General features: G+C 38.7%; 1 protein-coding gene across 6 annotated transcripts in view; it reads left to right on the top strand.

Annotated features, from left to right (window-relative positions):
- The window catches only part of NEBL (nebulette), a 339,555-nt gene that overhangs the window by 279,246 nt on the left and 35,302 nt on the right, over positions 1-25,007 (top strand). For 4 of the 6 annotated variants that reach the window (XM_067702916.1, XM_067702904.1, XM_067702901.1 and 1 more), the window contains 10 exons: positions 862-969; positions 3,403-3,513; positions 6,428-6,538; positions 9,077-9,187; positions 13,643-13,753; positions 13,921-14,031; positions 16,410-16,514; positions 18,143-18,235; positions 21,796-21,888; positions 24,762-24,854. The exons of the other annotated variants lie outside the window; for them this stretch is intronic. In XM_067702916.1, the coding sequence (XP_067559017.1) occupies positions 862-969; positions 3,403-3,513; positions 6,428-6,538; positions 9,077-9,187; positions 13,643-13,753; positions 13,921-14,031; positions 16,410-16,514; positions 18,143-18,235; positions 21,796-21,888; positions 24,762-24,854 (1,047 nt within the window). The remainder of the gene's footprint in view (positions 1-861; positions 970-3,402; positions 3,514-6,427; positions 6,539-9,076; positions 9,188-13,642; positions 13,754-13,920; positions 14,032-16,409; positions 16,515-18,142; positions 18,236-21,795; positions 21,889-24,761; positions 24,855-25,007) is intronic. 6 annotated transcript variants of the gene reach the window in all.

Genomic DNA, 25,007 nt, shown 5'->3' with positions numbered 1-25,007 from the left:
ATTATACCTAAGGATTTTAATGAAAATACATTTCTGAATGAAATGAATCATGATCAAAACTTTTCTGTGAATTTAATTTAAAAAGGTATATTGCTAAAAAAGCCGGCCATTCTGACAGCTTACAGAATATAATTCTAGTTTTTGTTTTCAGGAGATAGAAAATATCGATCGTTTTATAAACCGAAATTTATTGGTTTGTAACTGAAATTGGTTGTAACTGAAATAAATAATTCATGTTATTATATTATTAAATAATGCTTAGTGAAACTGAAAGAAGTCACATAAAAGCTCTGTGTGTGTGTTTCACTCAGTGTCTACGGAAAAATTCAACAGTCCCAAAGGACACTGTCTTTCCTTTGTCAGAAAGAGAGAATCACAGCTATGTTTTTCTTCTTGTTCATGATTTACTGCTAGGCATTCAAAGTTATCACGGGGATCTCTCTCTCTCTCTCTCTCTCTCTCTCTTTTCTCTCTCCTTTTTTCTCTGTCTCAGCCTCTCTATCTCTTTGTCTTTCTCTCTATATATGTACCTATACCTGTGTGTATAACATGTGTGTATACATATGTAACCCCACGTATATGATACATATCTATATATCCCAGCTGTCTAAATACTTATACAAGTCCTAGAACTACGTTGTTTAGTTCTGAATCATTTTTACCCCTTAAGGTTTTTAATATATTACCTGTTTACTTTCATTGTATATCATTAACCACAGAGAACCCAGTCATCAACCTAAGTGGCCAGAAGAGTGTGATTTTAGAAGATAGGGTGATTGGTTTTGCACATATATTTATTTGACTTTACTTGTGTAAGGGCTTGTGAGCTTTATGTGCCTTTTATATTGTTTTTCAATGAAGGTTAAGTACAAAGAAGAGTATGAGAAAAATAAGGGGAAATCGATGCTTGAATTTGTTGAGACACCATCATATCAAGCTTCGAAGGAGGCTCAGAAGATGCAGAGTGAGGTGGGTCCCTTTGTTTTGTCATCAACTGTTTAATGCAAATTTGATGTTTTATCATTGAAAGGAACCAGGAGAGTGGTTCAGAATGTTTAGTGGGTCCGGAAGAAAGTACACTGCAGTGGTTGGCTGTTTCTGACATTAGGTGTAAATCAGCTTTAATGTTTAACTGTAGTTATACATTTATTATATGCTGTGGAATTAACTTACGTTGTGGACTGTGTGGGTCTTTCATTAATATTGGCTTTCAATTTTTGCTATTCTGATTTCTGGTATTGTCACTAGGGGAGAATTATCCTTTGCAGAGGCTGAGACATGTTTTCCCTTAAATTATAGCCATTGGCTATTAGAGTTTTAGGCTCAGCAGTTATGTTTCTGCTCATCAGGGCTTGAGGAGAAAGAAATCTTCCAATGGAAAATATCTTTGAACCACATTTATACTATAAAGATTTATACTCTATAATTTATTCTGTATAAATTGGCAGATACATTTTATACTAGAAAAATAATATATCTAAAAATCTTAGACAAAGTTGGATGTGAAAGATGTCTTTAAATGCAGGACCAGTGAAGTAGAGACAAGATGGTTCTTATTCCTAAGGGATAAGCTTGACCATCTTCTTTAAGAGCCTCCCACAGGTAAAGCTAAGTATGAACTCAGGAAAAGCCCCTAATGTTTTTGTTATAGCCCATAACTAAGCTTCTCTCACTTTCTTCTAATGCCAGATGTAGGTTTAGCCAGTGTGTTTTCTAGAAGAAATCTCTAAATCTGGCTTTGAAAAGTTCTTTGTCTTCTGTTCCACAAATAGAGCTCTCCTACAAAAAGCATACTTCAGTGTTTTTTTCTATTTTCTAGTCCTATACTGGCGAGTTCAAGTCATCGTCAATCTTCCTTAGTGAGTTACTTCTGTCAAATAATTTTTTTTTGAGAGAAGGGCCTTTTGAAGTGAAAAATAAGAAATAAATAAAGGTACATATATTTGTATTTCATTTTTTAGAGTCATTTCTGGCCTCAAAATGCCCTAGATTCCGCTTTATAATTATGATCTCAGTTAGTTCCACATAAAGAGGACCCCTTCTCATCATTGTTTTTTGGTGTGTCTGTAGTTCCTTTAATTCAGTGTGTTTTCTTCTTAATTAGCTCTGTTAGTTTTTATGGAACATCTATGTCTCATGGCTGTTCCTGGATTGTTTGTTAAATGGTAAATGGCCATGTGTAACTCAAATGTAGGGGAGGGGACAGTGTATTCCCTTATCCTCCCTCACAGTTTGGAGAATTTCTGTGCACAGTTACCTATCCCTGTAATATGTACATAATGATCCTGGGAATAGCTTTTCATTTTGTATCAATAGGAATAAATTCATGCAGGATTTATTTATTTGTATGATCTTTGTGTTGCAATTTGAATAAAATATTGAGCTGGTAAACTCTGGGCCCTTGTTTGTCTGATAAATATTTCACATGGACGCATATTTGTGTTATTCAGGGAGACTGTTTTTAGAGTCATGAATCCTGGGTTTCCACTGATGTTCAAACGCCTAGCTCAAATGTAGAATTTAGAGCCTAATAACCAAAGGGTGGCAATGTCAAACAGGCAGATGGGGATATGGATTGAGGCCCTCCGCAATCTCCTTTCATTTCTGGTCGTGAACTGTTACCCAAAGAACAGTTTATCAGGTTCCAGATAAGATTCTCCTCACGGTGTAACTTGATTCATGTCAACTCCGTAGATGGTAGAGAAATATTCTCAATGCCAAAATTATTAAAGGAAAATCTCCTCCAGCCTCCATTACATTTTAGAAATGGTCTTTTTTTTTTCCTTGGCTGCACGTGGCTTGCTTGCGGGGTCTTAGTTCCCGGATAAAGGATTGACCCCCCCACACCAACCGCCCCCCTCCCCCCCCCCCCAGCCCTCGGCAGTGAAAGTGCCAAGTGTTAACCATTGAACCGCCAGGGAATTTCCAGAAATGGTCTTCCTTGAATTCACATAAGACTAACATTTAAGAGGGACGATGAGGACATAAACGTTCATTCTCCTTTGGTTTGAGTGGATTTCCATGCCTCTAGATTTTCTTCCAGTGGGTGGATCCACTGTCTTTCGGGTGGACCAAACAGGGGATCCAGTCAAATAGCCAGTGGTATTGGTTCTCCTCCTGAAACGGGCTGATGTCAAACAGTAACAGAGTCTGAGATGTTAAGTAGCCCCTTTCAGAATGCTTTCCTAGAGGGAGCCGGTGTACTTGAAGAGCCTGCTTTTGTTTGGTAGAATTCTAAAATTGATGATAAAGTTGGAGTTATTTTCCTGTAAATAAAATATTCAGAGGTGGTAGAATTATATACGAAAAACATCAGTTTTGTTCCAGGAACCCTTGTTCTATTATCTTTTCAACAGTCATTAATATTTTCTAAATTTAAAATCATGTGGTCTTATCTAACAGAAAGTTTACAGAGAGGATTTTGAGAAGGAGATTAAAGGAAGGTCATCGATGGATTTAGACAAGACTCCAGAGTTTTTACATGTAAAGTACATCACCAGCCTTCTGAAGGAGGTATGATCCTACTATTGCTATACAATTCTACAAAAGACATTTAAAGAAATAACCCAGGAAATAGGTCCTAAACAATTCTCTACTAATTCTCTAATTCAGTGTTTGAGTTATTCATCCATTACTCTTTCCCTCACTTTGAGCTTTACTAATAGAGTTTTCCATTTTCATTAAAAACAGGTAAGTGTTAACATTTCCGTTTAAAGATGAGGGAAGAAATTACCCAGATTTCCTGGAAAAACTTGAAAAATAGTTTGATTTTGTGTTTGGGTTGTAGCTTAGAAGCTCTATAAGTAGTTTCACAGCTTTATAGCAGTTAGTTTTTCAAAAAAATATTTTCAATATGGATGAGGCTAGCTTGATTCTCTCAAATTTAGTTATTGTAAGAACATGTATTAGAACCATTGTTTCCTGTTCCTCCCCTGCACTGCAGCATTCTCATGACATTTGATATCAGAAATGAGGTGCTTATTGTGACAGTCTGGATAAATGGTACATTTATAAGTGGTTTTTGTTCTAAGTAGGGAAAAATAATGTTTAGCACATAGAACCTAGGAATTCTTGTCCATTTTTCATTTTATGCTCAGCAGGACGTCCTCCCAAACCCCAAACTTAGTGGTACATTTTGGCTCACAGTGTATTAAATGTGTTGAATATTAAGGCCCTCAAATATAACAATTAAAAATAGCATGTTCACAGTTTAAAAGTTTTGTTTTGTTTCTTTTTTTTAAAAAATGGTTGCTAAGTAACCTGGAGCTCTTTCAATTCCCTGTTTAAACAGATTCTCTTTACATTAAGAGAAAGCGTTAGAGAACTCCATTTCATCCGGAATTTTGAACTGAAGAAACTATTCCTGAAAGAAATGTCTTAAGCCAGTGAAATAAATTGGAGTATAATTACCTACACAGACATGAATCATCATGAACTTTTTTAATAAGCAAATGCCAACTGGCCTTTACCATTTAACTGCTTTTAGAAATTTAATGTGATTCACTGTTGTATATATGCCGGGCTGAAACAGGCATATAATTTATGGAAGAGAGTCCTTGCTACCCTACCTCTTCTCACTTCTAGATCCTATAAAAGCTTTTGAAGTTGAAGGGTGATCATGTGGCAGCTCCCTGCTATTACTGTCTTCCATTTAAAAAATATGCACCATTTATATGAAGTTTTTAAAGGGGAATCTTTTTCTTATTTACATACAAATGACAATGTGAGCTCTATTTTGAGAATCATAAATGACTTAAGAATTCCCTGGTGATCCAATGGTTAGGACTCCATGCTTCCATTGCAGGCGGCCTGGGTTCTATCCCTAGTCAGGGAGCTAAGATCCTGCATGGTGTGGCCAAAAAAAAAAGATGACTTTAATATACACGCCATCGCCAGTCTCTTTTATTTATCTTTTTGAGTGAATCTTATTTTAGACTTACTGATCTAGAATGTATGCATCAGTGTAGGAAAAAAGCTTAGAGACAATGATTAAAAATCTTTTGATTAAGTTCTAGTGATGTCTAATTTTAGAAAGAGACTCAGTAACTTAATGAAATTGTGACTTCCCTTTGAAAGTGTGAGCATTTGGCTTTAAATTGTCTTCTCATTCTTTACTTTATGGTCTTTGCATTTCTGTTGCCATTTAAAGTATTCAAAGTATCATTTTATACTTCATTTCATTTGATTTCCTCAATTGTCCTTGACACTGGTAGGACAAGTACTTTTATTTTCATTTTGTTCTGTGGAAATCAAGGCTCAGTTACTTAAAGTTCTCTTGAAGTTCACATGACCTAATAAGTGAAAGAACTCTGACTTTCATCCAGGTCATTTGACTCCAGAGCTCTTTCCAAAATTACATGCAGGTCATTACAATGTCTTGTAGGCTATTAGTTAAGCAGAGTACTGGCTAATTTGATTAAACTGGACAAAGAGAAAATAACATCAAATGAATCCTAGAATTAACTAGAACATGATTTCTTATCATTAAAGGAAGTCTCATCTTTCATCTGACAAGTTAGTCATAAAGGCAGCTTAGTTGAATTGGATTAAGATATATATTGTTTTCATAATTCAATTAGTAAGAAGACAAGAAATTCATGAGCACACACAAAAAAACCCATGTTATATGTAAGGATTAGTAAAGACATTTGGATCTACTTAACATATATTTAAATGGGCAAAATTCAGACTATATATTATCAATCTGTAGGAAATTATTTGGTTTTACAAATCTTTGAATAAAACGGAAACTTTAAAAAAATTTTGGCCATATCAGTCCTTTTGATTTTGTAGTTTTTCATTCTTTTCCAATTATGTTCTTCTGATGATTCATATTTTATAGACAGCTTTCAAAGAAATACTTCAAATAATTAGTAAGAAACATGCATTCCTAAGATCGTCCTCACCATTTAAAGGGAAGATGTCTTTTTAAAATACGGCACCAATATGGTACCAAAATATATGAGAGGAAAGGATGAAAGAAAAAAGACTGATAATATTGGAAGCCACTCAAGCATGATTAAAAAAGAAAATGAAGTATCTGTAGGAAATATAGAGCATGAATGCTCCGAAATCTGGTTCATTCCTTTCTAGAAATATTTTCTTTCTGTGGTCTCTGGAAAACATGTAAAACAATATATAGTAAGGCAGATAGCTAGTGGGAAGCAGCCGCATGGCACAGGGATATGGCTCGGTGCTTTGTGACCGCCTGGAGGGGTGGGATAGGGAGGGTGGGAGGGAGGGAGACGCAAGAGGGAAGAGATATGGGAACATATGTATATGTATAGCCGATTCACTTTGTTATAAAGCAGAAACTAACACACCATTGTAAAGCAATTATACCCCAATAAAGATGTTAAAAAAAAAGAACAATATATTAATTAGAGTTTCCTAGTAAGTTTCACGCAATAATATTCTTGTCTCATAGAAGGAATATAAAAAAGATTTGGAAAATGAAATAAAAGGGAAAGGAATGGAACTTAATTCAGAAGTACTTGATATTCAGAGAGCAAAACGTGCATCTGAAATGGCTAGTGAGGTGAGTACATTTATTTAACAATTGAGAATGTATGCATTTTCAGCTGGTCTCCTTGTCTGTAAACCTTTCTCAGAGATTTTACAGTTGACCCTTGAACAACGTGGGTTTGAGCGGTGCAGGTCCCCTTATAGTATTTTTCAGTTGTAAATTCTACGGCACTCCACGGTCCGTGCTTGTTTTTCAGTTGTAAATTCGACAGCGCTCCACGGTCCGCGGCTGGCTGCATCTGTGGATCTGTGGATGCTGAGGATGTGGAGAGCCGATGATGAGTCATAGGCGGATTAGTCCTCTTGTTGTTTAAGGGTCAACTGTGTACAGTGTAAATGTTCCACAGCTTTTATGTGCAAGATGATTATAAGCAGCTATGACCTAAAAGAGTCTTTTCCCCATCGATGAATTAAAAAAAAATGATGCTCACCATTTCCTGTCTATGTGGTGTGAGACAAATGACCATTTCCTCATTTTAGAGAAAATTCTATATAATTAACCAAAATAATTTAATAAGGTTTAACTTCATCTTTTAAACAAGTGAAAGGCATATTAGGAAGGTGTGTTATCATGGTCTGTCAATAACTGTAGTTTAAAAGTTCCCATGCTGGAGCTTCCCTGGTGGTGCAGTGGTTGAGAGTCCGCCTGCCGATGCGGGGGACACGGGTTCGTGCCCCGGTCCGGGAAGATCCCACGTGCCGCGGAGCGGCTGGGCCAGTGAGCCATGGCCGCTGAGCCTGCGCGTCCAGAGCCTGTGCTCCGCCACGGGAGAGGCCCCAACAGCAAGAGGCTGGCATACCGCAAAAAAAATAAAAACTAAAAAATTTTAAAAAGTTCCCATGCTGTCATGCCCATAAACAAAATGACTGTCCTAGTCCTTGCCTAGCTACTGAGTCCACTTAAACCTCTGTATAAAATGATAGTGGCCATTACTTACTTTACATGAAATTTATAAGAATGAAGTGCCTCTGAAGTGCTTTAAATCCTTTAATCCTTGTGTTATGTCATTACTTTAATAGTAAATAATGGCACTGGGCTTTGAGGAGAATCTGGCTGACTTTAGCAGTGAAAAAATTTAAAGCTTTATCCCCGTATGTTAATAAACGGTGGCGATGTTGGTGGTGGTGATGATGGTGATGACCCTATTAGGTTGCAAATGATAGAAACCCAACTCAAACTGGGTTAAGCAACAAAGAAACTTTGTTTTGGTTGAAGAACAGAGAAATCCGAAGATCAGGTTTCCTTCAGGTTGGAATTCGAATGATGTCTCTCTTCCTTCATCCCTCAGTTCTGTTATCTTCGCAGTTGCTTCATTTGTGAGAGGCTGCTTCTATGTGATGGCCCCTCTTCACGACAGGATAACTCATGTCTGTGGCCACTAATCCCAGTAGGAAGTGAGCATCTGCTTCTTTAAAATAGGATTAAGGTCTAAGGATTGAATCTCATTGGGTCACCTTCTGTCCTGTGCCCACACTTGACCCAGTCAAGACTGGAGTCAGGAGTCAGTTAACTTTCTAGGTAGTTTAATGATGTTTTAAATATAAAATAGTCTAAATTGATATGTGTTTCTAAAGATTTACGTTCGTCTTTGGCTAGTGTTCTTTACATAAATTAAAGGAAACATTAAAAGCATTTTAGTGGAATTAAAAGTATATGTGGGTAGTAGGAAATCAACCCACCCAAAGTTTATGGATTGAGAGGGGTTAGAGGTAATTCCTCAAGAGAAAATTGTAGAACTTTTTGCCAGAATAGGGAGGAATAGATGCTGTTCGGGCAGAAACAGCAGCTGTCTGCCACGATGTCTGGCTAATATTGTCATTACACTTACCCGCGTTAGTAATTTTCTACAAATTCTTCTGTTGTGATGACATATCCAGTGACATTCAGAGTCAGATCCTGTAAATCACTTGTCAATAATACTTGGAAAAGTTGTTTTAAACTCTCAATGGCAGAGTTCAGCCAGTGAAAGGTGAATGGCAACACGGTAGCAGGAGCAGCAAAAACCCAGATCTTCGCATGTGGGTATAGGAGTAAAAGACCAGAAGAAGCTGTCAGTTACTGAGCACCCGCTCTGTGCTGGGCGCTAGGCTATGTGCTGTCTCACTGACCCTCCCAGTGATCCTGCGTGGAGGAATTATTATCCCCAATTGCAGATGAGTAAACCAGAAATGTGAAGAAAGATTTCCAACATCACACACACAGCCAAGAGTGCTCTGACCTCAAAATCAGTCTTCTTTCTAAAATATCAACTCATTTAAACTTGCCTCTGTCCTTCAGGCCTCAAGACAATTGTCAGTGAAGATTCTCACCTGGCAATAGCCTTTTTATAATAAAAATCTTCAGAGTGTATATATACTCTTCTTCAGTGAGAATAGTGAATATAGTTCTAAGCAGTTCAGAAAATTTAGTTCTAGGCGGTCATTCATAGTTCAAAGTAAACTATGTTTTCTTTTTTAAAAAAATACGTTTAGCCATTTTTGGTATCATTGAATACAGATGTATGTTTGTCCCCTGAGTGTCTGAGTGTTGTAAAATGTTGCTTTTTTACAGAAAGAATACAAGAAAGATCTGGAATCAAAAATTAAAGGGAAGGGAATGCAAGTTGGCACTGACACCCTTGGAATTCAGCATGCCAAAAGAGCTTCTGAGATAGCTAGTGAGGTTAGTAGAGTGAGTGATGCAGACCTTGAGACTCGTACAAATCATAGTAACAAACTGATTAGTACATGACATTTTCCAAAGCTTTCTGTGACTAGTTTAACAGTTTGGAATGGAAACCATCTGCAGTCATCATGCTTACTGGGAAAATTTACAGTTTCTGCTTTGCTCATTAACTTCAAGTATATCAAAGAAAACTTGGGGAAAGGCATTTTAATAGAACACACACACAGACACACAGACACACACACACACCTGCTCACTTTATTCCGTAATACAAATCTCATGTTAATTTTAAACTATGATAAATATTTTCATACCATTTTTTCTTGAAGGATGGATCGTGTGCTACTTGGCATATCTGCGTTTCCAACTTGGTGAGCAGAACTTGAAAATCACACATCGAGACTGTAACATGGCAATCATGCCATTTCTGTGTGATTTGGTTGCATGTTCTCAAAATATCCTCTGTTGACCTCATCAACACGTCTGAAATTTCTGTAGGGTCAGGAATTTTGGGTTGAGGTTCATTCATCTAATGCCGTTTTTTTCTTCATGTAACACATGAACAACAGGATATTAATTTAGAAGTTTTGTCTTAGATGCTATGACATGATATACAAGATAACAAAGTTGTAGCAGTCAGAAGGAAATGTGTATTTTTCGAAGGAAATTCCCCAGAATCAGTTCCACATCTCTTGAATTCCCCCAGAAATTTTGAAAATGTAACAGGGCCACTGGAGCAGAGAGTATTTGGGAAGAGATGACTTAGAAGAAGAATACATAAAGAGAAAGTTGGGGTACAGGTTAAGTGGTGCAGCTCACTTACCTCAAGGCTGGCTAGGGTGAGGCTTCAGTTGGGTTACTGGGAGAGCTACGATGTGACAAGTGCAGTTAGGAAGAGCTGGCTTAGGACTGAGTCCCACCCAGGAAATCTGGAGGTTGAGAGGTAGCTGATTAACTGCCGGCGGAGTTACTGCTGTGTTGGGATCTGCTTCCATCCCCAGGGTTAGGTACTGGCCAGGGGAATGGAATAGCCATAACTGACTTAGTCAAAGAAACTAGGGATGCCGGAGAATTCTTGACGAGTAGGGATTCCATTTAGAAATGGTGGGGGGGGGGGTGGGAGGATGCATGCTGAACAGGCACTTGAAAACCTTCTTTGACTCTGCCCTTAATTCTGTCATCCCCCTGAGACCATTGTTACGAATTTGCTGTAGAGCCTTCCAGGTCCACTTTTATTTGTATATAGGTGACTATACACTTGTGCACACAGAGACTTAAAAAAACCTTAAATAAATACCATGTACTTTGTGCTTGCTTTTCTCACTAAATATTACGGACCCTTTTCCATGTTGCTTCACATAGTTCTACTTCATTCTTATAGAAGAATTGTATTCTATAACGTGGATGTGAATATGCAACCATTTACATCTAATGTCCCATAGGCACGACCACATGTAAATGGCGTTTAAGTGCATTGTAACAGGGACTCAACATTACACGCCGACAACCCTTAATTTTTCCCAAGTCACTTTGATTTCTCTTGTCAGCAAGTTTCGTTGACTCCAGCCCCATAATGACTTCCTAGATCCATCTACTCTCCCCCACCCTCATCCAAGCTACCATCTCTATCACCTGGATCATTACAGTATCTTCCTAACCAGAACTTTGCTTCCATCACTGACCTCTCAGTACCCATTCTCTACCCAGCAGCCAGAATAATCCTGGAAGAATTAAGTTATGTGATTCCTCCCACTGAAAACTCTCCAGTGGCTTCCAGTCATGGGCAGCATGGGCGCCATACTCCTTCCCCTGGGTTTTGCATGGTTGGTTCTTTCTCGTGCTCTCTCTTGTCATTCATTTCTTAGATTTATTAGTACTTTCTTACGGTGGCCTCCTTGAGCTTCTGAGTAGGTAACTACCCAGTAACTATCAAATCACTACTTAACAATTTTCTGCTATTTTTGTTATTATGAGGAGAGTGTGACATCCAGTATTAGTTAAGGTCCTGGATTGGAGTGTGGGAGTGGGGTGGGGAATTTGGAGCTGTAGAAGAGTTTTTCCAAATCACCCTCATGGGGCTGAGACTTGAGGCCAAAATAAAGCATACTTCCTCTGGAGAAAAGAATGTGGGAAGAATAGAGATTTTGCATTTCACACTTTTACCTAAGAACCTTCTGTGACGTCTTCCTTTTATGAGAAGTTGGAGTGCTGCATCTTTCCTTAGTATATGGTGATACGTTACCTTATTCAGCCATATGCTGGTTTAGATTTCTCTGAGTATCTTGGGAGTGTACACAGTTGACACTTGAACCACATGGGGGTTAACCCACATATAATTTATGGTCTCCCCTATGTATCTGTGGTTCCTCTGCACCCGCTGATTGATCCAACCACAGGCCAGGTAGTACTGTGGTATTTACTATTGAAAACTATCCATGTATAAGTGAACCCGCACAGTTCAAACCCGTGTTGTTCATGGCTCAGACTTACTAGGAAAATGGTGCATTTTTGTTCTTGAGAGCCTATGGGAAAAACAGGCCTAGGGGAGTCAGCTGTACTGTGGTTACAGGTAGCTTAAACCAATTTTGGTGAGGCTATTATGTTTGTAATCCGGAGGTCTCATTTGCATGTAATTATAACCATGTCCCAGTTTGCCCAAATGACAGGCTCTCAGATCCTTTTCAACCAGACTTAGGGACTTTGCTATATAGCTCAGTGTTTATTTTTTCAAGTAAAGTCAATGTGCTGTATTATTACACAAATGACGTCTAATATTCAAACCTTCCTGTACCTGTGGGCTTGACCATGTGACTTTCTTTAGCCACTGGGTCATTAACACATTTGACTCAGGCTCTAAAAGCATGTGTGCATTGGGACTTGCTTGGAACCTAGATGTCATCATGTTTTTCTTTTAAGTTTTCGGGTATTTTATTATGCATCAATATTAACTGATGTGATTAGCGTCCTATGTAGTCTATTTATGTGCTTTTGAATGCTTTTAGATTTGAAAGTTCATATCGGAAAATTAGATGACATACTTCTACCATGAGACTTTGGTGGCAAAATCTATGATCAGTACCTCAGTTTCTACATATATTGCCCTTCAAATGAGGTGTTTTGCTTTCGGGCCTAAAGAAGCTGGCTAAAAACAGAGCTGTTTACAGACATAGTAATAATTGAATATTATTAGTTTGAAAGTTAGACATTAGTACTTGAACTTTCATTCGAAAAGTGAAACTGAGACTGTAAGTCAGTGAAAATAGGCAGATTTATGGGTAGTAGATGGGGAAAAATACAGTATTTCTCTGAGATTGAGATTTCTGTTACGACGTCTCTAAATTTAGAACACCACAAATAAGCAAAGCGAAATTTACTTTAGAGCAGGGAATCACAGATCTACAGTATGTCAACATAATAGAAAATAACTGTTTTTGAAAGAATTTAATAGGAGGTAATCAATAGTTTTTTTTCCTTTTAATATAATTTTCATTGACGAAAAACATACAGAAAAATGTACAATTATAAGAGTACAGCTTGCTGAATTTTAAAATCAGTTTTAGAATGTGACAAGAGTCTCTTAAGACAGTTGTGTCTGTGTACTTATGACATTTTATTATAAGTAACAGGTAATGCAACTCAAGCTGGCTCAAAAAAGCAGATAACTTATTGTTCTTGTAACCAAACAGTAGAGGAATTCTTGGGTGTGGCTTGATCTAGGACTCAAACAGTGTGATTCCGTTTCGTTTTCTATCTTTCTGTTCTCAGGCAGGCTTTTTTCTCCTGTTTGCAGAGAGACATCTGGCAGATCCTAGGGCTACAGACTTCTCCATTCATGTCCAGAAGGAAAGAGAAAGTCTCTTGATACCTTGTGTGGAAAAAGAAATGTACCTATCCTTGAACCGATCATGAAGGGCCAGGGGTGGGCTATAACGATTTACTTAAGCCCAATGGGGCTCTTGGATGGCGGCCAGTCTCAGCCAAGCTGGGGGCTTAGAACAGGAAGCAGTGAGTTGCCCAGTGGCAAATCAAGGAGCTAATGAAGGAAAAAGAGGAGTGGGATTCCAGGGAAGCAACCAGCAATTATTCACTACAGAATAAGACCTGACAATTTTATACTCACATTTTATTGATATTCATCAACTGAGTTATATATTAACCAATAATTTATCAATTTTACCATATTAAAATATAAAACATTTTCCTTCAGCTCACTCTGTTTTCTTTTTTAAGTCAGGTTAGTAGAGAAAACCTCCTGATTCCTTTTGAATACATCACTCCGAGTTGTGTTCTTGCCACAAATTAAAAATCTTTGTTGTTTCCTAGAAATAAAAGACATAAAGGTCTGACTTATTTCTAAAAGCCATGATCTTGATGTCAAAAATGACATCGAGTTTTTCAACACAGATTTTCAAATTATTGTAAAGCCTTAATTGCAGGTTTTATTTTCTGCAGAAAGATTATAAAAGAGATCTGGAGACTGAAATTAGAGGGAAAGGCATGCAGGTGAGCACAGGTACCCTCGATATCCAGAGAGCTAAGAAAGCATCTGAAATGGCCAGCCAGGTAAGAAACTAATGGCACACACAGTTTAAAACAAACATACCGAATTGCATACAGGAAAAGTATAAGTGGTGTTTCCATACGTGTGGCATTGAGATTCAAACACATAAATATCTACATTGCTATGGAAGGCCATGCAAAGCTCTGAAGATTGTTTTCTGTTCTTTTAGAAAGAATATAAGAAAGACTTAGAAAATGAAATTAAAGGGAAAGGAATGCAAGTGAGCATGGATATCCCGGATATGCTTCGAGCCAAGAGGGCATCTGAAATCTATAGCCAGGTTGGTAGAGAATGAAGATGCTTAGGATAATGTATTCTAATATCCAGTCACCTTGTGCTGTGTGTGTCTCTGTGATTGGTGTCTTTTTGAGGGCTTTCTATTCAAAGTCAATGCACTCTATTATAAAGGAACCATTGACCAAACCTGATTACCTCATTAATGAAAGGGACAACTGCTGTAGATTCAGTTCAACAGACATTATTGAGTGTCAGAGCGCCCGTGTTGGGGCCCTCTGTTTTGGGTCCAAGGGCATTTTGACCTTTTTAATTTCCATTTTTTGACTCTATCGTGAACTTGGCTCTAATGCTTATACTACAGAAAAAAATTACAAACAATTTGTCTTTTATCCATTTCATCATGAATGTTTTAATTAAAATAATCAACTTCAACTGAAACTGAGTGAATAAAACTGTACTAGGTGAAATTGAATATTAACTAAAATTTAATGGAAGAACTAAGTTTTCTTGATAAAATTTAATTTGCCAGGTACACCCGTAACATATCCTCTAGAAAACTGGATGTGAGAGAAATAATGACCACAAAAGAAAGTTTATTGGAAGAAGAAAGTTAATCAGATAAAATCTGATTTGGGCAAAAATATTCATTAGTGAATAATTTCTTTGTTATAAAATTTGTTACAAAAAGAATGAATCCTAATGGAAAAATAGTAAAGGGAATGAAAAAAATAAAATGGTTAAAGAAAAATGATGAAGGAATTGAATTTGGTTAATGGGGTTTGTGTTGAAATAATTTTTAACCGAATTTGACCAAATTTGTCAAAATTCTGGTTGACATGAGCAAAGAGTCTAAACATTCACTGGTTCAAAATGAGAGTTACAGGACTCAGCTTCGGTGGCTTGTCACTCAAGAATCCAATACTGGGCTTCCCTGGTGGCGCAGTGGTTGAGAGTCCGCCTGCCGATGCAGGGGACACGGGTTCGTGCCCCGGTCCGGGAAGATCACACATACCGCGGAGCGGCTGGGCCCGTGAGCCATGGCCGCTGAGCCTGCGCGTCCGGAGCCTGTGCTCCGCAACGGGAGAGGCCGCAACAGTGCTAGGCCCGCATACCGCAAAAAAAAAAAAAAAAAAAAGTAAAAGCTTCCCATAGGAAGTGATGCCTGAGCTGTTGGAATTCCTGCTTTAACTTAACAGTGTTGATTTTTTGAGTATGATGAGGGTACATCTGATTTAAGGAATTTTAGTTATTTGGGATACAATGGAATACTTAAAACGGTGTAATGATGCTGTGGTGCATTTCAACATGAACAGGAATTACCTTTCCTAACGAGCATCCGTATGCCATGCAGTTACCTTCCCTGACTTTGGAGCCAGAGTGCCTGGGTTTAAATCCTGGTTCTGACACTTCTTAGCTAATCCCTACATTTCCCCATCTGTAAGAGTGGATAATAATAGTATCTGCTTGTGGGGTTAATTAAATGAGTTAATGTGTGTTAAGTATTTAGGACAATACCTAATACTATGTAAATGCTGGCACTAGTAGAAGGAATTGCCCAGGATGTATCAGAGCTCAGAGTACATTTTTTTTTTTTTTAAGATGTTGGGGGTAGGAGTTTATTAATTAATTAATTTATTTTTGCTGTGTTGGGTCTTCGTTTCTGTGCGAGGGCTTTCTCTAGTTGTGGCAAGCGGGGGCCACTCTTCATCGCGGTGCGCGGGCCTCTCACTATCGCGGCCTCTCTTGTTGCGGAGCACAGGCTCCAGACGCGCAGGCTCAGTAGTTGTGGCTCACGGGCCTAGTTGCTCCGCGGCATGTGGGATCCTCCCGGACCAGGGCATGAACCCGTGTCCCCCGCATTAGCAGGCAGATTCTCCACCACTGCGCCACCAGGGAAGCCCTCAGAGTACATTTAGTAGAAAGAAAATTGAGATTTCAGTCTCCACTACAAAATACTAGTACCTTTCTCTTAATCAAATGTATCTTTATCTGAAGTAGGAAGCAAAGCATAAATCCAGAAGCATGAAAACAAGTAAGCAAAGAGAGTCAGGTTACTGGTAGGAGTTCTAAGGGCTACTTTGAACAGGAGCTGGGACTGCTCCTGAGAGAGTAGGTTCTAGGCGTAGGAATGCTATCAAGGTCAAGCCCTCCCAGGGCGTTTGAATAGTCTGGGTTGGGAGGCATTCATTGCCTGAGTGGAGGTGAATGTGATTTCCTAGACTGTTTGCCTACTCTGTTTGCATATGCTTTTATGTTTACTATGGCATAAGCACATCAACAACTGCTTTGAATCCTAAGATATAATTTAGAGCCAGGTGGTATATAATAGAGTTGGAAAAAGTAGTGCCATTTTCTTTGTCTCTGTCTCTCGTACATGCGCACACAGAGTTTCAGATTCACATTCACTGTTTATAATTTTAGAAAAAGTATAAAGATGAGGCAGAGAAGATGCTTTCTAGCTATTCTACTGTGGCAGATACTCCTGAAATCCAGAGAATTAAGACAACTCAACAAAACATTAGTGCGGTGAGTAGTCATTATTTCTTTTCAGTTGCCACCTTGAAATTATGTTTTGTAAGGAGGGCCTTTTTCCCTCATTGTCTGATTTTTGGCTGCATTGCTAGGATTTTCTGTCAAATGTATATCTTTCCTTCTTTAAAATAATAAGAATACCAAATGTTCTTACAACTTATAATTTATCGTGATTGTTGTAGCATTACAAATTCATATCTCCTTCTCTGGTACAAGCAACTGCTATTTTTAACTGAATTTTAAAATTTCACTCAAGAAAGAGATCTTAATCTTCCACACAGATTTTACTTTGAAGAATGAAAATAGTCATATGAAGTGATTTCCTTCCTGGTCATTGATTATTTACATTGATAATATACTTAGGGGTTTAGCAGTTTGTAACCAGTTCCTAAACTTTCATATTTTTGTTCTGAGGCATAGGAATTTTGTCAGCACCATTCATTAAGATATTGGGCTTATATTTAAGGGATATATAAACTTGAATTCTAAAATAAAAATTGATGGTACAGCTAATATTTTAATGTAGAATGAACTCATTTAGTAGTTAGGCAAATGTGTTATTAAAAATATAAATTCTATTATTTCTGAAGATTTCTGGAATATTTTCTGCTTCTAGTAAATTGGCAAGCTCTTAACCCTCCAGGTGTGCTGCTCAGGTACCTTTAGGGTCTTCACAGGCAGGCGGTGCTGAGAAATGGAGAAATCTTGCTGGAGGAGTCGATGAGGGAGAAGGGCAGTGTGGCTCTTATCTCCTGTGATTCCACGGTCTCCCAAATTTCTAGCTTTTGCAGGGGAACATCTCTCATGTCCTGCTCTCCTGACCCCCACTGGTCCTGGTGGTTCCAGGGCCCCCCTCTCCCCACCCCGACTCACACACACTCACGGGACCCGCGGGTTAACAAATATCAAGAGAGGGAGTAGTTCTGTCCTCGTATGACTTCCTTATAATTATTCTATTCTTCTGTAGGACACTTTGTTTTTTCTTTTGCTTTGTGTTTGAAAGGGGTGGGTATTGGTAGGGATTTTTCTGTAGGACACTTTGTTTTTTCTTTTGCTCTGTGTTTGAAAGGGGTGGGTATTGGTAAGGATGGGAAGGTCTAAGGAATAAGTGGAAAGATAAGGAAAATAGGCTGACTTAGTGTTGATGTTGAAGATAGAGCTAATGTTTTCTTTGAAGAGAACGAGAGCATCTTTGCTCTCATTTGGAGAATAGCAGTTGCTTAAAACTTCATGCTGGTTTTGAATTAAATGATAACTGCTTAGTGAGCTTTTTTAATATGTCCTTTGATTTTTCTCAAATACACATGTGATATGTATTTGTATTTGAGAAGGAAACTCTAGTTTGCTGATTTATATTCTCAGATCAAGCCTTGTAAGTTACCAAACATACCCTAGAACAGGTAGTAGAGGTTTACTGTAATATTGTGGAATACAAAACCAAAGTTTTGCATTTATTCTCATAATGGATTATTTAATTGATTAACGTGACATTGGTTCTCATAAATAGAAGCTGTATTCACATTACTTTAAAATCTGAGAAATTTTCTTTTTCAAGAATCAGATCTCTAGGACTTGAATTCTAATGAGCTTATAGTTATTCTTTTCCTTCTCTTATAATAAAGGTACTTTATAAGAAAGAAGTAGGAGCTGGCACAGCAGTAAAAGATACTCCAGAGATTGAACGAGTGAAGAAAAATCAGCAGAATATTAGTTCAGTAAGTTCTCTATAGCATTTTTTAAAATATAAATTTATTTATTTATTTATTTTTGGCTGTATTGGGTCATTGTTGCTGTGCGCTGGCTTTCTCTACACTGCGGTGAGCAGGGGCTACTCTTCAATGCGGTGTACGGGCTTCTCATTGCGGTGGCTTCTCATTGCAGTGGCTTCCCTTGTTGCGGAGCATGGGTTCTAGGTGCGCAGGCTTCAGTAGTTGTGGCGTGTGAGCTCAGTAGTTGTGCTTGCAGGCTCTTGAGTGCAGGCTTCAGTAGTTGTGGCGCACGGGCTTAGTTGCTCCGCGGCATGTGGGATCTTCCCGGACCAGGGCTCGAACCCGTGTCCCTTGCATTGGCAGGCAGATTCTTAACCACTGCGCTACCATGGAAGCCCCCAGTTCTCTATAGCATTAATCATCCTTTCCAAAAGCAAACATAAGCTAGATAAATGTTTTTGGTTCTTTACTAAACTGGCTGCCTTTTTTTCTTCACTTTGTTGAAGCACTATTTCATCAAATATCAAAGGTCTAACTTTCAGAGGGAAACTGTAGCCTTGTTCCCCTTGAACCTAAAGCAGTATTTCATCTTGATATATCATAGGGCATAAGAGATAGATCACTTTAATAGTACAGTAATGAAATCTAGGATTAGATTTCACCCTTTTGAACAGAATTTTAAGTGTATTAAATTTTTCAGAGAAAGGATACATTTCAATACCTTTCCACAACTTGGAGGAAAGAAATTTTACCCTGACAGAATGATTAAAGGCCCTAGAACATTCATTTGGTGGCTTAAGAGAAGGTTTCAAAGAGACCCCATTCGCCTTCTGCTTCTTCCAATTTCCAGCAAAGGAAAGCACACACCTTCACTATAATTTTGTAAAATAAATTACCTGCTTCCCCACCCCCAGTTCCCTTTGAGCTTGGGGGAAGGGTAGAGGAGGTGTTTAATGTTATGGATTAAAAACGTCTTCATTCAGTGCTTGACATTTACAATGGATAATTGCTATCCTTACCAATAGGCATATTTGGTAATAGTTGTTATCCAGTCATTCCTTGGTATCCATGGGCGTTGGTTCCAGGAGCCCCACCAACCCACACTCACACACACTCATACACATTCATACCAAAATCTGCAGATGCTCAACTGCCTTACTGCTGGCCCTCCATATCCACGGTTTCACACTGAGGAAGTGAAGGGCCTACTGTATTTAGCTTCTTGCTGAGGAACTCAGTAGGGTTCTTTCCTCGCTTGCCCTTGCCTGACCTTTCTCTTCACCTTCACCCTTAGAGGCAGAGTTTTCTTGAAGTCATCCAAGTAGAACTGCCTTGATTAAACTCCTCTGTCAGGAACTCTGACGGTTACCTGGCATCTTAGAATGTGTGCACTGGCATTTGTGGAGACAGAGTAGGAGAGGCAAGGTAATGCTGTGGTAAACAGACTTCAAAATGAACTTACAAAAAATCTGCAGAATCCTAGTGCACGAAAATCCCTGTAGCATGAATGGAGCCGCGCACGAAAATCCCTGTAGCGTGAATGGAGCCGCGCACGAAAATCCCTGTAGCGTGAATGGAGCCGCGCACGAAAATCCCTGTAGCGTGAATGGAGCCGCGCACGAAAATCCCTGTAGCGTGAATGGAGCTGTCTCCTGAGGAAAGCATAAGGAGGAGGACCTGACGGTGAGGATTCCGATCCGCCACGGCGAGAGCCTGTGTCAGGCAACGCTAGAGTCTCGTGGAGAAATTCGTTCGGCTGAGAAATGTAAAACGGTTGTTTCCTTCACTTCCAAATGATAGTATTTGAAATGTACCCATCAGTGTACTGGTGTATATAATGTTATAAACGTTCTGTACTGTGCAGTTCTATTGCCTACAGTGAAATGACTGGTTGGAGTCGTATGAAAAACAGAAATGTTCATCTTTAATCATGTTTAGCTTCTCACCCGAGGAAAATCACAGAAAGTAGTACAGTCTATCATTTCATCTCCCAGCATCCCACTGCCCCTTCTAGCAAACAATAGTAGTTCTGTATCTCTATGAGGTTGGGCCCTAAACTCCTGCTTAGTATTCAAATGGAAAGTTGCCCTTTCAAGATTAGCTAGATCTGTCGAACCAAGGTAGGACTCTTTAACATTTAAAGATCTCGACATTTTCCACCTCCAGAGTAAAAGTCTTTGCGCTATTAGCTTTCTCTGTTAAGAACTACTTTTGAATCTTAGTTAGAGCTAGTCTGTCTCAATGTACTCTCCATTTAACTGTTCTGGATCTGGCCTAATATTGACGTTGTTACTCATATCTCACATTAAATGTACAGACGCTAAGATGTAGATGATCGCAAAGATATTTAGGTATCGTTTCTTTATGACTGTCAGTGTGGATTTCAGCTTTAATCATTTTAAACATTACCAAATGATTTCTAAAAGATGTTTTATGTAGATTTAAGTCTTGGCTAAATGTCAACATATGCCTCTTAAGTCTAGCCCATGTTTCCGTACATATATGTGTGTGTCCTTTTTCTCGAATCCAATCTTCCATGAATTTTACACATATTAAAATACCACCTGATATGATAGCATCACTAATCATTTCGTAAATTTAAAGAGCTTGTCCCAGGCATAACTGTGTGTTGGCATTATCATTTGTCTGGTTGATCTTCCTCTAAATAGACTTGAACGAGGAGCTTTTGATTGAAGCAAATGCCGGGATATAGGCGGGCTTTATTACATAACATGATTGTGTGGGTAGAAGACACTTCCTGACTTTCTGCCACTGGCCCATCTATAGCGATCAGCACTCAGTGGCCTCTGTTTGTAGTGCATTTCCCTCCACCTTCCCCTTTCTCTTCTTTCATTTTTTTCTTATTCTGGATCATTTGGGTACTCTCGGTCAGATACACAGTGTTTCCAAGACTTTGTAGCTAACTCAGTTTGACTTTTGCCTTTAAATACATGGTGAATTTCAATTAACATATTAATAAATAGAAACTGCTTTTCAAATAGAAAATAATAAGTTATTATATTAAGATAATTTCCAAGGTTTTTGGTGCATCTGCCTGATGATAAAATTTATTTTCACAAGCAATATATGCTTATTTTAATTAAAAAACCTCTTCAGGGCTTCCCTGGTGGCGTAGTGGTTGAGAGTCCGCCTGCCGATGCAGGGGACACGGGTTCGTGCCCCGGTCTGGGAAGATCCCACATGCCGCGGAGCGGCTGGGCCCGTGAGCCATGACCGCTGGGCCTGCGCGTCCGGAGCCTGTGCTCCGCAACGGGAGAGTCCACAACAGTGAGAGGCCCGCGTACCGCAAAAAAACAAAACAAAAAAAACAAACAAAAAAAACCCTCTTCAGTGATGGATAGGTGAATGGATATGGGTTTCTTTGTACTTCAGGATAAAGGAATCCTGAAAGCACCAGATGAAATAAAAATTTGTGTTCCCACTGAAGGAAAATTAATATTGGAATTAAAAATTCAACTATGCAGTAGTTACAAATGAAGAATTCTTCACTATTTTTTAAGCCTTGTGTTGAATAAAACTTACATTTTAAAAAATAAATCATGCAGGTAAAATACAAGGAAGAGATGAACCATGGAACAGCCATTTCTGATCCACCAGAGCTCAAGAGAGTTAAAGAAAACCAGAAGAACATCAGCAATGTGTGATCATATTCCTTTAAGTATTGTTTTCTGTGCGCATGACACTTGTCCGGGTGAAGTACCACTACGATGAATACCATTGTAGGAGGGCCAGTTCCTGAAAGGTGGAGATAAGATTTCACACATATTTATGTTGGGGTAGCATTACACCAAGCATGTGTGTTTGCTTATTAAAGAACATGGTATCGAATGCCTACTCTGTTTTTGTTCTTGGGGGCATTCAGAGATGAGGTTAAGGTCTTAGGGGCTGTGTGTATTCTCAGGGTCTCTAGGAGAAGCAGCTGTGGCAGTAAATAAAGATGGTGCATTAAGTGCTGTAACAATAATTAATATTTACTGAGTGTTTACTACGCTTTTTGAGTTCTTTACATGCAATATCTCATTTAATATTAAGTAATAATACTGTTTTCAAATTGCTGCGGAAATGCAGAGAAGGAAGGCTATGTCAGTGAGAGAGAGGAAAACCCTTGGAGAAAGAGTAACATTTGAGTTAGAACTTGAGGAATTGATAAAAGTTTGGGGTGGATTTCGTGAGAAAGGGCCCTCCTGGCAGTGCAAGCTGAATGTGTTCAGGATCCAAGATCTGTTCAAAGAGGGGAAGGTTTAGTGTGATGGGTACTCGGGGTGGAAGATGGCAGGAGAAAGGTGGTGGAGAGAGAAATCATAATTCAGGCCATGAGGAGGCTGTTGGCAGTGCCAGTGCCCCGACATGGTGATTCAGATGCACACGGTGGCTGCTGCCGCTCTGGCCTTGACTTAGGGATTAAATTGTTTTAATGTGTCCTTTTTTAAAAAATTATTTTATATTGGAGTATAGTTGATTTACAATGTTGTGTTAGTTTCTGCTGTACAGCAAAGTGAATCAGTTATACATATGCACATATGCATATGTATATATGCATATCTATGTATAGATATGTATATACATATATGCATATCTATATATGCATGTATAGATATGCATGCATATGTATAGATATGCATATCTAAAAAGATTCTTTTTTAGATTCTGTTCCCATATAGGTCATTACAGAGTATTGAGTAGAGTTCCCTGTGCTATACAGTAGGTTCTTATTAGGTATCTATTCTATATATAGTAGTGTGTATATGTCAATCCCAATCTCCCGATTTATCCCTCCCCCCATTTCCCCTTTGGTAACCATAAGTTTGTTTTCTACATCTGTGACTCTATTTCTGTTTTGTAAATAGGTTCATTTGTACCATTTTTTTAGATTCCACATATAAGCGATATCATATGATATTTGTCTTTCTCTGTCTGACTTACTTTACTCAGTATGGCCTAGAGATTGTCATAATGTGTCCCTTTTTCTAAAAGAAGGGTTACCGATTTTCAATTTATCATAGAAACATAATGCTCCCTTAAAATAACTATTTGAAAATAATAATGAGTTAATTTAATAAGAAAATACTATAAATCACAGCACAGGTGATATCTGGCATGTCTTATGGGAAGTGGTGTGTACATGGTGGAAGTTTGGATAACACTGGAGTAGTGGAGAAGAATGTGGGCCCTGGACTGTTGGTTTGATCCCAGCTTCAGGCCCTACCTGCTGTATAACCTTCATAAGCTACCAACCCCTCTCCAAGCCTCAGTTTCCTCATCTATAAAACAGAGACTAGAATATTAAGTGAGATATTGCCTGTAAAGACTCAGCATGTTTGTGAGTGGATGAATGCAATACATAAAGAGTCTGCATATCAAATTTATGTCCCCAAACTTATATACACTAGAAATGGGCTACAACAGTTTCTCAACATCAGTAATGCTGTTCAACAATTTTTTCTCCTCTGAACTCAGCCCAGAGTAACCTTTCTTTGTATCCTGCCATCAATAGAGATTACACTGGACCTTTCCTCACTTCAGGCAGTTATCCGACACAGAATCTGCCTAAACTCTCAAACTGCATACCACGGCACAGAGAAAGAAATCACACTGGCAGGGACCTGACCCTTTCTCATTTATTTTCCAGGCTTATCAAATATCTGTTCGCTTGCACATGCACTGCTGAGGGTATACATCTCAAGTCCATTTTATCTGCAGGCCCTGTAGGCCTTGTGATGTCTTACAAAAAAAAAAAAATTCTCTAACACTAAATTTAAACTCCAAAAAATCATTAAGACTGTCCCCGTGGAGTTCCTTATAATGGGATTTTTTAACCTCTAGTTTTCCTTTTACCTGTCAAAAATTCATTTGATGGACATGTCATTCTATCTGTCTGTGTTGGATCCTCATTTATTTCCTGGGGTGTTGTGGAATTGCCAAGAAAGCTGACCACAAACGTTGGGTCTGATCCCCCAGCTAAGAAAGCGCACCTCTATGCAGTCAGTCAGGAATATCTCCGTAATGCTAGCCAGAGCATGGGCTTCTAATGTTGGAACTTGGTAGAGGAAGAAACTTTGAGGTTCAGGGTTTCTTTACATAGTGACAGCCACTCAGTGAGGTGCAGGCATAGGACTGGCATAACCCTCGATTCTAATGATAAGAGTGCAGAATTTTAATTTTTAAATATAAAACGGTCATTTGGCAATGGTGCTTTAGTGCTGTAAGCTCACAGAAGGGATCATTTTTCATTGCCGATAAGATCAAACTCAGAGAGGCCACCACTAAATTATGCGGTTTGCAGAATAACAACCCAAGGTAGAATTCAAAACATTTGGGCAAGAAAAAGCTTAGATCTGGGATCACTGTGATGACGAAGTCTTTTAGCAAAGCATATTTCACTCTAAAATCCTAATGAAGATTTTAGCTAATGAATGCTCTGTCACTGTGTAACGTTTCTTTTAGTCAGTTGCAGTGTGCTAGCTCACACTTGCTTCCCATAATCCCACACTGTTTTGCGCTTGTCTCTCAGCTCCGGTACAAAGAGCAATGTTACACAGCAACTCCAGTGAGCACGACGCCAGAGATAGAGAGAGTGAGGAAAAACCAGGAGCAGCTGAGCACGGCAAGTTGTTTCTGTTTCTTCTTATATTTTACCGAACAGTATATATTTGTATTCTTTACAACGCCTTCTGAAAAGCATTAGACCCTCTACATCTTGGCCGCTTCTTCTCCACAGTCACATATTGAGGGGCTGGGACAGTAGACCTCTCGTGTG

The sequence above is a fragment of the Pseudorca crassidens genome, chromosome 1 (assembly GCF_039906515.1).
Source record: "Pseudorca crassidens isolate mPseCra1 chromosome 1, mPseCra1.hap1, whole genome shotgun sequence".
NCBI lineage: Eukaryota > Metazoa > Chordata > Mammalia > Artiodactyla > Delphinidae > Pseudorca > Pseudorca crassidens.
This window is presented reverse-complemented; position numbering and strand designations above follow the sequence as displayed.